A 19,125-nucleotide genomic window follows, 5' to 3' on the forward strand; every position below is an offset into this window, starting at 1 on the left:
CTACAGATCTGAAATTTAAGTCCAGTTGCCTAATTCAAAAGTCTTTTTCACTGTCTCCACCCAGTCCGTGGTCATACCCTGGACATTGTCTTTTCCAATGCCTGTATCACCTGGAAATGTCATCATTTCAAGCATCCCGGTCCTTGTTTGCAGCATCCTACCTTCCCAACCTTCTTCTTCTGCTTCTGCTCCAACAATACGTCACCTTCCTCCTGCCTGGGATCCCCAACCCATTAATTCTACACATTTTCACAGCCATTCATCCTCTCATCTCCTAGATCCCATTTCACCCAGGATAGATGCTATGAGGCATCACTGTAACTATTCAGTCTTTCCCTTGCTGCTATCTTCATCTCCTTTGCCCCTCTCTCCATCATTCTCTCTTCTCCAAAACCTCCACAGCCCTGCTTTATGTCTGTCCTATGCCTGCATTGCCTGGATCATGGCATTCACTTTAAATTTATGACCACAGAGTTAAGTGGGTCCTTAAGCTGTGCAGCAATCATACTATATTTCTGTTGTCATTTTGCTCTCCCCCTCTCCAGGACAGTTATCCTACATCTTCCCTCTCCTCAAATCTCCAGCATGCCCCTCCCCTCCTCAATCTCAGCCATTTCTCTCTACTATCTCCCTTCTTAATATGGAACATTATTAGAGGTCTAGAGAAAAATGGGCATGTTAATCCTGACTAAAAAAGTCAAAGTTCTCAAATGCTATTCATTTTAAGTGTGAATGGGAAATAAATTATATTAGGGTATTCAGTATAATAGTCTTTGTGTGAATATGTAATATGGGATATGAATATGTAATATATAAAATGCAAATATGTAATCAGGCATATAAATTAACTAATTGTATACAAACATATATAGTTTAAAATTTATATATTAATAAATTGATAAATAGTATATAAATACATTAATAATTATCAATACAAATGTAAATTCTATCAATGTGTATATTCTGCATGTACTTGTGAGCAAATGGATGCCTTTAAGAAGAACAAAGTGTACTAATTATTTTGAATGTACTGACTCAGTTTGATTCTTAAACATTTATAAAAATGTAGAAAAAATAAATCCCTAATAAGGGTCCTCTTGGTTTGAGGGATTTGTAATTTTTATATTGTTGAACTGAAGAGGTTATCTAGTAAGGCAGGGCTCAGCAGACTATAGCCTATGGGCCAAATCTGGCCAACCATCTGTTTCTGTAAATGAAATTTTATTGGAACATAGCCACACTCATTCATTTATATGTTGTCTACGGCTCCTTGCTATTATGGCAGAGTTGAAAAGTTGTTACTGAGATGGTATGATTCACAAAGCTCAAAATGTTTTCTTTCTGACCCTTTACAAAGAAAGTTTGCTGAACACTATGATATTGATTATGGAGACTTCTTTAAATGATTAAAATTCTTTCTAATCACAGATCTTTTTTCAGTACCGATGAGAGGGCAGGGTGAGGCAAAGTAACAGATATTTAAGAAGGTAAATCAATAATTTCTTCTTAAATGATCAAAGTAATTCAGGCAAAATAGAATTGTTACTGGAAGGCCTGAATAATTCAAATGGGTGCTAGGATCTTTATTTTAGCCATGTCTTCATTGGCATCCTACCACAAACCTAAGCAAACAGTATTGAAAATTACATATAGGATTATTAGTCAGCTTGGGCTGCCATAACAAAATACCACAGACTGGGTGGCTTTAATGACAGAAATTAATTTTATCATAGTTCTGGAAGCTAGAAATTCAAAGTCATGTTGCCAGCCTGGTTAGGTTCTCCTGGTGGGAGCTCTCTTTCTAGATTGTAGACAGCTGTCATGATCTCACGTGAAAAATAGAGACACAGAGAGATCTCTCTTTTCCCTTTCTTATAAAGTCCTAATCCTATCAGATTAGGACTATTTTTATGACCTCCAAATTACCTCTTAATTACCTCAATCTCCAAGGATGGTCACATTAAGGGTTAGAGCTTCAACATATGAATTTGAAAGAGATACAATTCAGTTCACACCAATAGGTGTAAGAAATTATGATTTTGGGTATACCCAAATTTCTGATACAGACATGAAATGTTGGTTTTGTCCACTAGAGAAATTTAGCTCATCAAGTTTCATACCGTGTACCAGCTGACTTTACTAATATTAATAAAAATTGACAGGCATCAATGTATTTAAGAAGCTAAATGATCCTAAACATTGTCAACCTACCAATTATTTTACAGCTTAGTGAATATTTTTCAGTCTGTAAAATAAAAAGAAATGCTAAACAATTTAAAAGCTTAAAAACATATTATTCTATACTGTTGAAGACACACTCTAGGTCATTCATGAGTTATTTCCCATACAAAGACAGAATCCATAAAGAAAAAAAAATAAAGCCAATAAAGAATAAATCTAGGTTACAAACCATTAAAATTCCTCCAACTGAAAAATGGCATATGGAACTCACTCTTTATTTTTTTTTAATTTTTTTATTCTTATGTTAATCCCCATACCTTACATCATTAGTTTTAGATGTAGTGTTCATGATTCATTGTTTGTGCATAACACCCAGTGCTCCATGCAGAATGTGCCCTCCTCAATACCCATCACCAGGCTAACCCATCCTCCCACCCCCCTCCCCTCTAGAACCCTCAGTTTGTTTTTCAGAGTCCATCGTCTCTCATGGTTCGTCTACCCCTCCGATTTCCCCCCCTTCATTCTTCCCCTCCTGCTACCTTCTCCTTCTCCTTCTCCTCCTCCTCCTCCTCCTTCTCCTTCTCCTAACATATATTGCATTATTTGTTTCAGAGGTACAGACCTGAGATTCAACAGTCTTGCACAATTCACAGCGCTTACCAGAGTCACCCTTTCTTTTAAAATTACCCTTTAAAAAGCTTCAGAAATGCCCTAAAGGCTTCATTTACAACTACCATATTAGATTCGCTCTGTTTGTGTATTGCAATCTCCCTTACAGGCTAAGGTTTGTTTTACACTTCAGTCTGTTTTACATTTCAAAGTCCATAAGCAGCAGCATCAAAATTCTCACAGACAGTAATGAAAGATTTTAACACTAAAAGGTGGACAGTAGCACATTTTCCAACTGAAATCTCCAAAAGTTTCCATCTCAGTCCTGGATCCCCCAATGTCATAGTGAACAGAGTCACAATTTTTAACTTGAAAAAATAGCTGATTTTATAATAATAATTCAATCTCAAAATAATAACATCATCTGTATATTAACTAGAATTTTTTTCAAAGGTTCTATTTTCTTGTAAAAATCTGTCAATATCCATCCAAGTTGAATTCTATATGGTTTGATGGATTTGATGAGGACCCTTCTCTTACATTAGACAATAGAGTAAACAAAGTACACCCTCCTCAGCTTATAAGAGCACATCTACTTTCCATCCTATGAAATTCTAAGTAGATATTCCTTGGTTTACAGCAAGGATTTTTATTACCCTCCATTATCTGATAAGATCAAAAGACCTTAATGCCAAAGGTAAATATGTCTTGATCAGGTTACCACTTAAAGTTCCTAACCCTTCAAATGATAATCAATTAGGAAGTAATCACTGCATATCTTTACAATGGAAACATTTGAAAAGTTCTGAATTAGATAAAGAACACTGTCACAAATACACTGGAACAAAGAAAAGAAAAAAAATGTATTTTGACTACTTCTCTCTTATAGAGCATCTTGCCTTAATTGACTTTTAGATTCTTAACCTTAATTTACACAACTATCCCTCAGTCTCAGTTTCTTGAAATGAAGCTATTCTGAAAAACTTTCTGATCTCAATATAAGCTATTTTAGCTCTCAAGTTTATGGGAATAGTCACCTTTCTTTTAAAACTGCCTGATTGTCAGTGCTTCTGTCAGCAGTAATCCCTTGCCTAGACTTTAATGAAATGTTCCTCCCTTTCTCTAGGACTTTGAGAAGGGAAGGGCTTTGGATTGCTATTTGGCTATAATTAACTCCAGAGTGACCAGTGAAGCCAGTGAGGGAAGCAACTCACTCCCAGAAAAGGATTATTACAGCCATTATTTTGTTCTAAATACAGCTGCTCTGTCTAGAAAATACAAATTATTTATCTTGCTATGTTAATTTCAAATAACCAAGAAAGAGAGAAAGAAGCCTAGAAAGATTGCTCCCTTTCACTGTAGCTACATAGGAAAGTAAGCCACGGGAGAAAATGAAAGCTCATAGTTTTTCAAGCTTGTCATAATCTTCTAAACTCTAGTTGAGAGGAACTGACATCAAACCTTCATTTGAAGTCCTATTGTAATGTAGTAAATCCTGTTGAATCTCCTTTCAAAATATATCAAAATTTTCCCACTTCTCACCATCTCCACTGTCACCACTCTGGTCCAATACAACATTATTTCTCAGATTAATGCAGTGGCTTCTCTCGGCTTTGGCCTTGCCCCCCATCCTGCTCTTCCCCCAACAGTCTGTTCTACATGAGGCAACCAATGTGATCTTGCATTTACAAAAAAAAAAAAAAAAAAAAGAATTTCCTTAGAAGGTTATAAGGTATATTCCCATTATTTCTTTATGTTACTGAAAAAAAAATCATATTTTATTTGATTCACAAAGCAGCCAAAGCTTGGGTCTTCTCTCCAATGTGGTGAAGATGGTTAAAACAGGAAGAAATTGGCAATTGCTTGTTCACTCAACAAGAATTTATTAAGTGCCTATCCTGGGCCAGGCATTACTCTAGGCCAAGAGAATGGAGCAGTGAACAGACAATAATGTCTGCTCTCATAGAGCTTACACTTGGGGTGGGGGTCGTGGGTACTTGGAGACAGATAACAAATAAAACATAAATATATACTAAGGGAGACAACAAAAAGTGCTATGGAGAAAAGTGAATCAGGGAAAAGAGATAAGAAATAATCAGTAAGGCTGCATTTTAAATAGAAGGGTCACAGAAGACCTCACTGGAAAAGGCAGTATTTCAACTATGCATGTATCTGAAGGAAAAGTGTTCTAGGTTTAGGGAGGAACAAGTGCAAAGACCCAAGATTGGCACATGCTTGGTATGGTGGAGAAACAGCAAGGAAGGCACTGTAGCTGAAACACGGAAAATGAGTAGGAGAGAAGTAGAAGATGAGGTCAGAGTAGCAGCAAGGGGCCAGATCCTCAGGGGTCTTGCAGAACAATGGAAGAGTTCTGGATTCTATTCTACTACTAATGGAAAGCCATTGGAATGTTTTAGCAGGAGAGCAACATCATCAGACAAGTCCAATATCCTTCATAAAAACTCCGTAAATTCAAATATCTCACGTTCTCACACCACCTTTCATTTCGATTGGACTCTTGACCCAGGCAAGAAAACATGGAGGCTGGAATAAGAGTAGTAACCATGGAAATGGTGACAAGATTATGGATATATGTAGAATATGAAACCAAAAATATTTGTTGATGATTTGGACGTATAATACGAGACAAAGAGATTATAGTTCCAATCTTTTTTACCAAAACAACTTTTGAAGGAATAAAGCTGCCCTTTCCTAAAATGGGAAAGACTACAAAAGAAGAAAGAGAGTGGTGTAAGATATGGAGCTCCAATTTGAACATATTAAGTTGAGATATTCATTAGGCATCCAAATGTAGACATCAGATAGCAGAATGAAGAAGTTTGGAGTGGAGAAGAGAATCAGGCTGGATCTGTATATCTGGAACTCATCAGCATCAGCATGTGGTATTTAAAGCCAAGAGGCTGGATGAGGTCACCAGCAATGTAGATAGCAAAGAGAAAAGGTCCAAAACCTGAGCCCCAAGATGCTCCAATATGAATTAGCTGGAGAGGGGAAGAAAGGGGAAAACAGACTTGGAAAGAATGGCCAGTGAGCTGGTGAAAAAAAAAAAAAAAAAAACAGGAAAATGTGTTTTCCAGAAAGACAAGAGAAAAATATGTTTCAAGGGGTTGGAGAGAACAACTGTCAGATGCTGCTGACAGCTCAAGAGGAGGACTGAGAACTGACCATTGGATTTAGCAATGTGGAAGCATAATTGAATTTGACAAGAACAGTTTTAGTATAGTGTTGGGGCAAAAGGCTGATGTAGAGGGCATTCAAGAGACAAAGGAAAGAGAAATTGGCATCAGTGCTGAAAGACAACACTTCCAAACTGTTCAGCTGTAAAAGGAAAGAGAGGATGGTGCAGTAGCTGGAGTGTGCATGTGTGTGGTTAAGATGAGAGAAACAACACCATATTTTTAATGCTGATGAGGAAAGATCCAATAGAGAAAATTGAAGATCCAGGATTCAGGAGTGAGAAGGGAAAACTGCTGAAGTGATATCCTTGAGCAGGTGAGAAAGGACGGGGTCAAGTGCACAAAGGAGGAGGTGTCCAAAGCTGGAGCAACACTATTTGACCTACAGTAATAGGAAAGAATACAGAGTATATGGCACAAGGCCTAAGCAATGACTACATATAAAAACATTGGAAGGAGTTATTTCCTAACTTAATGGCCAGGTTGTAAGGGCCAACTATCTCCGTTGGAAAATGTGCAACAATGCCTTGGAGGACTCTTTATAAATATGCCCTGATTAAATTAAGCACTTTCTAAAATTGCATTTATTTTTGAGATAAGCAATCTTTCTCAAACCCTGATTAAATTCAGTGAAAATATACTTAGGAGTAAAGCCAAAGCTGTGAAGATTTGAAATTCTTAAAACTGGAAAAGGAGGAAGGAGGGTAGTAAGCAAATTGAACATGGAACAATACTGGTTAACTAGCAAAATAATAAAAAACATCTCTTCAACTAGATTTTAAGCTCCTAGTGGAAGAGGCAATTTATTATCATTCCTGAGTACAATGTACATCCTAACTACTCAATAAATGTTTGCTGAATTAATTAGTTAATTCAGTCCTGTAGTTGGTTTTTGTTGCATTAAATTCTCCACTCAGTATACCTGTGGTTTTCTAGTTTACAGCAGTAATAATCTCATGCATCATTCCCACTAAAATGCATTGTTTCATTGATTTCTTTCTTCTTTACTGTTCTGTTTGTTTCTCTTTTTTTTTGCATTAATGATTAAATATCATAAACACTGAATATCATATATATGTTTTGTTTGTTAGTATAGTCTAGGAAGTGTATAGCATGTAATAGCTGCAAAATAGCTTAACAAGAACAGTTAAGTGGCCATATTATGGAATAATTAATGAAGGGGAAAATGCCTTGTTAAATTGTGTTAAAATAACTGTAATATATTGGAGTAACTGTGTCTATTTTAATAGGATTTGGTGTTGTTTTACTACAAATGGTTGTTAGAGTGGGGGTTAGGAATATATAAAAAATCTTTTCCATTGAGAGAAACAATAACTGCTCTTTTGGTTTATGAGAATATCACCATATGAAGGGTTTTTCAGAAATGAATTACCTTTATAAAATAGGGAGAGACTATATTTATTTGATTCTAAAGAGGGGAGAAAGGATAGTCACTTAAGGAAACTCTTTTCTCTACAGTAACTGGTAAGCCAGAAGGCAAAGTACTGCCTCATCTGTTCCCTTAATAATGTACTAGAATGTTAATCCACAGGGAGAGCCTTACATTAGTTTCCACTAAAAAACCATAGAATTAAACAGATCTAGTATAATTCCAAATATTTTTAGGAATTCTGGTTGAAAAAAGCATCTTGGGAGTAAACTGACATTATAAATAATTAGACCAGCCTATATAAAGAAACTCTAGAGATTTTATTTTTAAAAGCAGTATTACTTGGGTCAATAAATATATACAGAGTATTCAATATTTACCTAAGCAAAAGCAAGGTAAAAAAAAATAAAGTCATAATTTAAAAAAAAAAATGAAGTCTCAAATAATAACTGAGGTGTAAGATGTAAAGCTAAGATGGAAATAGCATTATATAATTACCATTTCAAATTAGAAACAACAAATATATCCATTGCTTAAAGAAAAAAGATATGGGGTGCCTGGGTGACTCAGCCGGTTAAGCGTCCAACTCTTTCTTTTTTTTAAGATTTTATTTATTTATTTGACAGAGAGAGAGAGACAGAGGGAACACAAGCAGGGGGAGTGGGAGAGGGAGAAGCAGGCTCCCTGCTGAGTGGGGGTCTTACACAGGGCTGGATCCCAGGCCCCTGGGATCATGACCTGAGCTGAAGGCAGATGCTTAACGACTGAGCCACCCTAAGCATCCAACTCTTGATTTTTGCTGAGGTCATGATCTCTCTCTCTCGCTCTCTTACAAATAAATAAATAAAATCTTTAAAATAATTTAAAAAATAAAGAAAAAGATATATAACCACAGAGAGTGAAATACTTAGCAGTCAATACAAATATTTTATGAAGGAAAAATCTCCAAAGTTTTACTATTTGCAAATAGCCCATTATCATCACCATCATCATCATCATCACCACCACTACAATAAAAAAAATGAATGTATCTGGTGACAGCTTAAAACGTAATCATTCAAGCTAGGCTCTCCTATTCATGAACTTCAATAGGGCCTTTTATCCCATAAGTTACACCGTAACTTATCCTATTATAGAAAAATAAATAGACTCTATCAACATGATACATAAAGCCCAAGGTATCCATGGGCTTTCCCTAGTACACAAATCTCAAAATGATTTCTCCCTCCTCCGACTGAATGTATTTCTTTTTCAGGACTCAAGTAAAGATAAAGTTTGTTTTAATGTGCATTTCATGCCTATAGCATTGTGCAATGATCCCACATTCTTAACTTAACATGGTACTATATTTTTGCTCTACAAAATTTCGGTGTTTGATTATATTCCCTATTGTGTGAGTCTCTAATCCATTAATTTTAGTAAATACTGTATTCTCTCCTCAACAAAACCACAATCTCCTTGAGGCCAGAAATTCTTGTTACAAAATACCTGTGGCTCTTTCTACAATCACAGCACTGTGCCAAGTAGGTAATGAATTCTTCATAAAAGCAGTGTGCTGAAAAGAAGCAATCAAGCAAACTCCTTTACAAAACTTATTGATTTACAAATTATGAAATAACAGCAAAAGGAAACTAAAAACTATCTGCCATAATTAATTGAAATATAAATAGGATGAATAACAAAATACTCTAATACAAATCTGAGTCACTTTATCTGCCACCTAATTAATAAAGCAGCTATGATAAAGAAAACATTTAGGGGCGCCTGGGTGGCTCAGTTGGTTAAGCAACTGCCTTCGGCTCAGGTCATGATCCTGGAGTCCCGGGATCGAGTCCCGCATCGGGCTCCGTGCTCAGCGGGGAGTCTGCTTCTCCCTCTGACCCTCCCCCCTCTCGTGCTCTCTCTCTCTCATTCTCTCTCTCAAATTAAAAAAAAAAAAAAATCTTTAAAAAAAATTAAAAAAAAAGAAAACATTTAAAATATTCAAATATAGAGTGGAGGATGGGTAAAATAAAAGATGGGGATTAAGGAGTGCATTTGTCATGATGACCACTGGGGGATGTATGGAAGTGTTGGATCACTATATTGTATACCAGAAACTAATATAACACTGTATGTTAACTATACTGGAATTAAAAGAATAAAATAAAATATTCAAATATATCTTCTACTAGTTGATGACATGGTGAGTTATAAAACATGTGCTTCTTTAATTTTTAATGTGTCTCCAAATTCTTTACAAGGACCATATATTACTTTTAACATCAATATGAAATTAACAAAAATAGCTATTACATTATTCCTCTAGCAATCAGATTTTCTAGTTCATAAAGGTGATCCATATTTAATTCTCTGAATTCTCAACATTTCTGGAATCTGTTTCAGCAGAATCTCAGGGCTCTGGAGCCAGACAGCCTGGGCTTGAATTATAAATCCACTAATTCCTGCTGTGTGAACTGAGTATACTACGTAGTCACTTAGTGCCTAAATTTCCTCACCCGGAAAATGAGAAAATAACAGGTACTACTTCAAAAGGCTGTGAAAAGAAGAGTAAATGGGTTAGAATGTACAAAGTCCTTAAGAGTGGCCCATATTTTGTAAATACAAACCCATTCGTTTTTGTAGCTATGGTCAATTTTTTTGAGATAAGAGGAAAGATAACTTAATTCTTTACATTTCTACAATAATCTTGTTTTAAAGTAAACCTCCATGCCTCTGAGAGTTCTTGGGAAATTAGGGCACACAGTTATAGAAAGGCTTCCTGTATTGTCTCCTCTAGACTCTATACCTCTCATTATAACCTAACACCAGTAAAGAGGAAATCTCTACAAACCTCATACAAATAAGTTTTAATTACCTAATTTAGAGATTTTAAAAACAAATCCTCATACAGTGTACACTTGCTGCCTATTTTGGCTTAAAATGTTAAAGGAATATCTTTGTGCAACAAGGAGAATAGATTATTGTCCTAACAGCAAGCATCAGAATTCCTCTTAGGGAACCATTTTGATAAACTACTTGGAGTGGAAACTCAAATCCTTAAGAGATGAGCTAGCATGAGATGATGCCACAGTAGAGGAAGTTAAACAATTCAGCATTGGAAATGAAAAAGAACTTGGTGAGAGAGAAGCTATTGCAGAATTTATGACAGAACAGCAAAGTGACTTTTAAGGAAAGGAAGATCCAATATTTTAGGAGTTTGCTTGGTTTCATTTTGGTTTTGTAACAGGCAATGTAACACCCTGGCATTCACGCATGCACCTCCCAAGCTTCAGTAGTATCAGGTTAATGGATGGAGAGTTTTCTTACTTGTTCTGATTTTTGGTTTTCTAATGCAAATCAAAGAAAGGCAAGTTCCATGTCTCCCTTGACATAGTTTGGGACAAGAACAGATCTGCCAGCTACCAGTTCAAAGAAACAGCTCTTATCCAGAAATGAGCAGTACTAGATAGAATGAATACAAATACTTCTCCCTTCCCCTCTATTCCCAGAAGAATAGTCCCCATGGGGAATTTTCAGAAGTGCCAATCTATGGTCTAAACTCACTGACTCTAGTCAGTTTCCCCTCCCAGCCTCACCTCCATTTGTTCCTGAACACACTCATCAGACCTTTGCCCTGAAACTGCTCTTGTCAAGGTCACTCTGACATTCACATGGCTAGGACCAGTAAATGGTCAATTCTCAGTCTCCATCCAACTTGACTTTCCACAATTTACCATCTGCTCATCTATCACTAGACACCCAGAAACTGTAGATACCTGTTTTCTTAGTGTCTCAACCAGGTGCTCCTTCTCTGTAGCCTTTACTGGCTCTTAATGTCCTTAACCTCTAAACACTGGATCAGTCCCTCCTTGTTCCTATTCTCCTTTCTATCTGCTCTCACAGCCCTGGAGAGCCCATCTATATCATCATATGCTGGCAAATGGATATCTCTAGCCAGATTACTCACCCAAACTCCATATCTATAAATTCAACTGTCTATTTGAATTCCTTTCAGACATCAAGGTGCTACTTAAATGTTTAACAGACACATCAGTCTCAAAAATCATCTCCTTCCACAATCATTCTGTGTCAGTAAAAGGTAATTCCATCCTTCTCATTCTCAAGCCAAAAAAAGCAACAAAAAACAAAAACCCTTGGAGCTGTCCTTGGTCTCTCTCTCTCTCACATCTCACATTCTGTTCATCGGCAAATATTTTTGTCTCTGTTTTCAATATATATCAAGAATTGGACCACTTCCAACTACCTCACTGTTAACATCTTAATCTAAGCAACCATCATATTTTGCCTGAATTTTGCTGGAGCCTCTTATCTGTTTTTCATGCTCTGCCCTTTCCCCTCATCAGGGTCTCTCAACCTCAGCACTACTGACATTGGGAGCTAGTATTGGTGGGAAGGCTATATTCAAAACTGACCAATAGATTTCCATCTACCCAGAAAAAAAAAGAAAGAAAAGAAAAAAGAAAAAGCCAGAGTCCTTACCATGGCCTACTGGCTCTATATGATCTGCTACCCACCCATTACTCCTTCCTTGACCTCATCTCCCTTCTCACCCACTTACTCACTCTGTTCTAGTCATACTTGCCTACTTGCCTTTTTGTGTCCCTCAAACAGAGCAACAAGCTCCCATCTCCAAGTCTGGGCACTTTGTTCCCTCTGCCTATATGCCCATATCCTTGTCCCATAATATCCATTTGGCTTGCTCCTTCACTCCCTTAGGTTCTTTGCTCAAAAGTTCGCTTCCCAATGAATCCTTCTGTATTCACTCATTCTAAAATTTCAGCTCCCTTCCCATGCCTCACCTGCCCCCCACACTACTTATACCTCCATTCTAGCTTTATTTGTAATGGCATTTATCTCCATTTGATATACTACATGTGTTAATAATTGCTTTAATGCTTGTCTCTACTTAACAGAACATAAGCCCCAGAAGGAAAGGGATTTTTGCCTTTTTTATTTACTGCTGTATCCCCATCACATAGAAAAGTACCCACAGTGGGGGGACTCAATAGTGCTTATTAAATAAATGAGGGAAGGAAGAAAGGAGGGAGGGAAAAGAAGAAAAGAAGAATGGAAGGAAAGATAGAAGGGAGAGAGGGTAGAATAGGTCTTGGAAACCATCCTAGGTAGATCTGAAGGGCTCAAGGCAGATGCAGCTGACATCCAGGATACATCTACAAGCACCATTAAGAAAGACTGAGTTGGTTTCCATAGAACTTATTTAATCATTATATACAATGGAAACTAAGGATTTGTCAAAATGCTTCTGTGCTTAGGAATTTTATGTAAGGAGTATTTAGAAAACATACTCATAAATCCATTAATATATAGATCTAAATATCTATAGATATATAAAATAAGTAGAACTTTAAAAGAAATTTTATATACTGCCATGGGCTGTGGTAACTCCCCTAGATACACACAAAGGAATGTGCTGGGGTTAGTCAAATCATTCAATTATATACACCATAAGGAGCTTAACAAGTAATAGTAACAGTGAACAAAGCTCTTTTCTACCAGATGAAAGCCTGCATGGTTCAATTGTGAGTGAAAGAGAGGAACAGAAATGCTTCCTGCTGCAAGCTGACAGTTACATGGAACCCCCTGAAGTTATAAATTGAGTTCCTCTACTAATTACTGGTCTGAAGGGGACAAAGATTCACATTTTATTTCTCTTGCTGAACTTGCAACATAAGCACTTGTGAATTTTACATTAGGGTCAAGCTGGGAAGTTCCCAGCTGGTTTTACCTGGAGTAGAGAGAACAGTGTCACCTCCCATGCAAATGAGGTCAGATAGCCCTTCCTGCCTTGGGTGCCTACCAGGGAGATTTCAGTGTAACAGATTCTAATAGAGAAGTTGATATAGAGGGGAAAAAGAGAAAGAGGGAAAGAAGACAGAAAAAAACTAAACTAAATATAGAAATTTGAAATCAAATCATATGGATTCTAAGAGCACATATTTCAAGAAGACCTCGGAATTTTGTAATATCATTCCTTAAAATTGTATGCCACACCCATTTTGGTAACAATATCAACTATTCTACCTATTTTCTAAACTACTCATTGTAAGACCAATAAAGCTACACAGCCGGCAATTACTTTAATAAAATAGGCCCAGTTCTCCAGAGAGAGGAACCTGTGGTTCAAATACCAACACTTTTGATCAGGTAAGCACTTTATTCTTGCCAATGAACAATCACTTTTATGTGGATGCTGATCAAAAATGTTCTTGGGAAGGAAAAAAGATGGTGGGTGAGGAACAAAAGACTGCCATGATGTAATATTTCAAAACAGGTTTTCCGAGAAGGAAAAATAACTTCAGCATTTCTAATGGGTATATGTACCCTTTTTAACTTCCTGGAAAGTCATAGTTCACTCCCCTGCAAAAGTGGGAGCTTCACTCAAATTAGGATCATAAAATTCATTTATTCAATCAACAAGCAACTATTGGACATATCGTCTTTGTAAAAGGAAGAAACATCAGAGTATTCATGGTGAACGTAATCTCCCTTATACAATTTCCCTTCTGCTTTGTTTTTATTCTACTTGCTGCAACTGTACTGAAATATGACTGGACAAAAATAATGTGAGGGATAACTAACACATTGTGGTCCAAGATCTGAGAATTAGGACAGAGAAAATAATCAACGAGTGTCTTCTCAGTGTAAAACACAGAAGAGTTCTGGGAGTTATCAAGACTTAGCTTGAAATCCCAGCTCACCACTTACTAGCTGTCTGAATGAAAGACAGATTCCCTGGATGTCAAGTCCCGTGAGTGGCAAATGTTCTAACAGTACCTACCCATCTAGTACTTCTGAGGATTAAATGAGATGTTGGCAAGCACCCCTCCATAGCACATATTCAATGATTATATCTAATTGAGTTATCTTTTGGAAACCTAAACTTACATAATGCCTTTCTTAATTCCTATGAGGAATTCTTGGCAAGATTTAAGAAACAGTAAGTTTTATTTTACCTCTTCAGAAGAAATTATTTTTCATGCTCATCTTCTCTAAAAATATAATTCTTGGAATTTTCATGTCTCAAATAAATGCATGAAGACAAATTTCTACCTTCAAGGATCCCTTCCATTAAAATAACCAAGAAAATACTTACCTAGTTTTGGCAAGGAATAGGGCACTTTAAAGTAGTCTTCATAAAATTCTATTAATCTCTTTGTTATATGGAGAGCATAGTCCCCAGATCCTCTTCTGATAGCATCCGGTCTTGCATATAATCGTACCTAATTAAAAATATATATGAAAGTTACTTTAGCCTTTTGGTATTCAAATTTTATCTTCTCTGCCTATATGAATCTACACAAATCACTGTGAATACTACAAAAATTAAACAGTATTCTTAGTCATATATCAAAGCACGCTGTGGCTAAAAGAACCAAACTTGAACAATTAAAGTAACCAAGTTGAGCGAGTCACAATTTCCTCGCTTTACAAGATGACATAGAGAAGATTTATACACTTTGCATCAAAATAAATATTCAAGTTATCACTTAAATGTGCTTGCTAGAGATATGAAGGTACGGTGGATTAGTATAATGGTGCTCTGACTATGCTGTAAGTAGGCAGGATATGGTGGCTCCGCAGGAGAGAAAATTCATGGTTTGTTAAAGATACATTGCATCAAGCTTTGGAAGTATTACCACGCTGAACAAAATATAATTTATGCTTCCTTCTTTTCTTTGGAACCAACTGTCCTTATTCCCAATATGCAAAGTAAGAAGAGCAATTTTTCATGTACATAAGTGATTGCCACTCTGGAAGTCTGTCTACAACTGCTCCCAGCTTCAAAACCAGTGGAAGTATTTCATATTTCTAACACAATTTGGATACTTAATATTGATTTTTAAATCAAGCATTGTATATTATCTAGTCCTTGGACAAAAAGAAGCCTGAGGCAAATAACACAAACTGAACAAAACTAACAATTGTACAGAAAAGGTTAAAATGAGATTAGTTTTCATAAAGATTTCATAAAGCTATCCAGCATCTTTCTTTCCAAAGGCTAAACCTATTTTTCACAGATGTGGCCCCTAATCCTCATATTAATTCTGTAAATAAGAAATATGCATTTTGTAGAGCAATAGAGAACACAGCAGCCTGGGAGTTGGGCATTAGTCCTGCTCTGCCACTAAGCAAGCTGGGTGATATTAAACAAATTACTTAACCTCTTTGGGCTTCAAATGTTCTCACTTATAAAATGAAGGTGTTGACTAAAGTGCTTTTAAGTTCTAAAATGCATTACTTCCAATCCCATTTTACAGATAAAGGAGTTTGTGTTCTTTTCAAATCACTAAAAAAATAAAATAAATGGTTTATTCAGTATGTGGAAATGGATATTTATGTTCAACAGGAAGACAAAAGAAAGCTGTACGCAATCATATAAAAATCGATTATACAATTAATTCTGTTATCCTTGCTTAAGGAGAGAGAGCAGAGATGTATATAAATAAAAAGAGTAGAAAGTTAAGAAAAATGCATTCTGACTTGATGTTAGAAAGACCTGTAATTCAATAGATATTTACTAAATTCAATAACAATTATTTACTGAAATAGTGAAGCTACTTCTTACCCAACAACCAAATCAAATACCAAATTTAGTTCAGTCACTTACAGTTTTAGTTGGCAGTAATATAAATCCAAAAACTATCAGGAGCTACCAACTGCAACAGCAGAACTTAACATTCTTAGAGAGAGTGTGGATATGATTCCTGATCCTAACATTACCTGATTATGCACTGTCTTAAATAAAGTTCCCAAGAAGCAAACCCTAAAGAAAGGGTGAGCGTGCAAGTGATTCACTAAGACAGTGTTCTTAGGAGAAACCTACAAAAGAGCAAGGCAAGCAAGATAGAAGCCAAGCAAGGTTGCATGCAATTTCAGGCAAAGTCCTGGCCTTAGCCTGATCCCACAGGGAGCTCTAGAGTATAAACTGCACCTGGAAGCCTGCACTGCACTGAGGCATGACAGCTAGACCTCCATATTCTTGCATCTCAGCCATTGGATACTGGTTACCAAGGGGAAGGCATAAAATCCCAAGGACTTCTTGTTCTTGGAGCATCTACGTGATGCCAGCTCCAGTGGCCCAAAGATAGTCCCTTGGAAAAGATTTTAGGTGTGAGCTACTAGGAGCAAAGCAATGAAAAGCTGGGGGATAGGCACATCAAACAGGAAAGGAGATCTGGTCTGTGCATCATCAATAAACACCACAGACAAGAATCATTCACTCATGTAGTCATTCAACAAATATTTATTTGGCATCTAACTTGTACCAGGTCCTGGACTAGGGATTTTTAATTTAGTGATGAAGACATGTTTTCTAACCAGAGATTGTACAAAGGATTTTGAGGAAAAACACAATGAAGGTGTAGTCCCCATTCTCAAAGAGTTTCCCATGCACTCGGTAGGTTAGATAATAACAGATAATGATATATGCCATATGAATGGTAAACTAAAATAACAAATGTATTCTGAGGAAGAATGGATAGCTTTCAGGAGGCTCAGAGGTAAAGTAAACAGTAAGTTCATGTTGAAACTATAACCAGGACCACTGCAAAATGAGGCATCAAAAGGTCGCTGATCTTATTTCTACAAAGCATCATTGATTTTGGTAAAACACAGCCATTCCTGTCAATCAGCTCTACCAGTTGGTCAACCTATCTGTAGGCACAGACAAGAGAAACACAATTAAATCAATCCGGTTGTCAACATTTGATGGAAATAATCCAATCTGAATGAGAAGATAAAACATATACAGGCTCAGCACAGTGACTGCATTTGCTCCATTCCAACATGTGTTGTGTGCCTCTTGTGTGCCAGGCGTTGCATAAGGAAGAGAAATGGAACATACAAACTCCTACCACAAAATGAACAAGACATTCACACCTACTACTCTTAAAAGGTTCATAGTATGTGGAAAACAAACAAATCCACAACAAAAATATAATGTGAACAATGTAACAATGTAAGGCTCCCTGCCTTCCCCCCATTATAAAGAATTAACTGACTGTTCCTACACGAGGCCAAGCCCCGCACACCCTATCTCTTCTTGCCTTTTCAAACATCATGGCCAAACTTCTCTCCTTTATCTCCCACATCACCATACTCATGGATTGGAAGAACAAATATTGCTAAAATGTCTATACTACCCGTAAGAGACTCTTAATCATAGGAAACAAACTGAGGGTTGCTGAAGGGAAGGGGGGTGGAGGGATGAGGTAACTGGGTGATGGACACTGGGAAGGGTATGTGTTGTAATGAGCACTGGGTATTATGTAAGACTGATGAATCACAGACCTGTACCCCTGAAACAAATAATACATGATATGTTAATTTTTAAAAAAGAACCTAAATCCAGAAAATAGAAGGAAAATTTTTAAAAAAGAACATTTATTATGTGAAAGCATTTTAATGATTAGTCAATACTAAGAAATATTAATCTATTAAAGGAAACTAACCCAACAATGTCATCATAGGCAATGCCATCACAGGTGTTTCCCTGGCTACATAATTTTTCATTTGTCACAGGCACAATTTTTAACATTAATATTTGTAATAGCCACAAGGTACCAAAGCTATTATTTATCATAATAAATTTTCAGCTTTTCCAAGTCTGAAGAAAATGGCTATACTACCCAAAGCAATCTACACATTTAATGCAATCCCTATAAAAATAACAACAGCATTTTTCACAGAGCTTGAACAAGCAATCTGAGGGCGCCTGGGGGCTCAGTTGGTTGAGTGACTGCCTTCGGCTCAGATCATGATCCTGGAGTCCCAGGATCGAGTCTCACATCAGGCTCCCTGCTCAGCAGGGAGTCTGCTTCTCCCTCTGACCCTTCCTCCTCTCGTGCTCTCTCTTTCTCTCAACTAAATAAATGAATAAATATTTTTTTAAAAATCAATCCTAAAATCTGTATGAAATCACAAAAGACCCTGAATAGCCAAACCAACTTTGAAAAAGAAAAGCAAAGCGGGAAGCATCATAATTCTGGACTTCAAGTTATATTACAAAGCTGTAGTGATCAAAACAGTATGGGACTGGCACAAAAATAGACACAGGGATCAATAAAACAGAACAGAAAACCCAGAATTGAACCCACAACATATGGTCAATAATCTTTGACTAAGCAGGAAAGAATATCCAATGGGAAAAAATCTCTTCAAAAAATGGTGCTGGGGAAAACTGAACAGCAACATGAAAAAGAATGAAACTGGACCACTTTCTTACACCATATACAAAAATAAATTCAAAATGGATGAAAGACCTAAATATGAGACAGGAAACCATTAAAATCCTAGAGGAGAACACGGGCAGTAACCTCTTTGACATTAGCGGTAGCAACTTCTTACTAGATATGTCTCCTAAAGCAAGGGAAACAAAGGCAAAAATAAATTGTTGGGATTTCATCAAAATAAAAAGCTCTGCACAGTGAAGGAAACAATCAGTAAAACTAAAAGACAACCTATGGAATGGGAGAAGATATTTGCAAATGACATATCTGATAAAAGGTTAGTATCCAGAATATACAAAAAATTTATAAAGTTCAACACCCAAAAACCAAATAATCCAAATAAAAATGGGCAGAAGACATGAACAGACATTTTTCCAAAGATGGAATAGATGGCCAACAGACACATGAAAAGATGTCCAACACCACTCATTGTCAGGGAAATACAAATCAAACTACAATGAGATATCACCTCACACCTGTCAGAATGGCTAAAATC

General features: G+C 36.6%; 1 protein-coding gene across 1 annotated transcript in view; it reads right to left on the bottom strand.

The window, feature by feature from the left end:
• TRHDE (thyrotropin releasing hormone degrading enzyme) overlaps positions 1 to 19,125 on the bottom strand; it is a 364,327-nt gene that overhangs the window by 246,291 nt on the left and 98,911 nt on the right. The window contains exon 3 of the mRNA XM_045872950.2: positions 14,495 to 14,621. Within this exon, the coding sequence (XP_045728906.1) occupies positions 14,495 to 14,621 (127 nt within the window). The remainder of the gene's footprint in view (positions 1 to 14,494; positions 14,622 to 19,125) is intronic.

Source organism: Mirounga angustirostris, unplaced genomic scaffold, assembly GCF_029215605.1.
Source record: "Mirounga angustirostris isolate CCGP_5_RB_7025 unplaced genomic scaffold, mMirAng1.0.hap1 SCAF_5, whole genome shotgun sequence".
Classification (NCBI taxonomy): Eukaryota; Metazoa; Chordata; class Mammalia; order Carnivora; family Phocidae; genus Mirounga; species Mirounga angustirostris.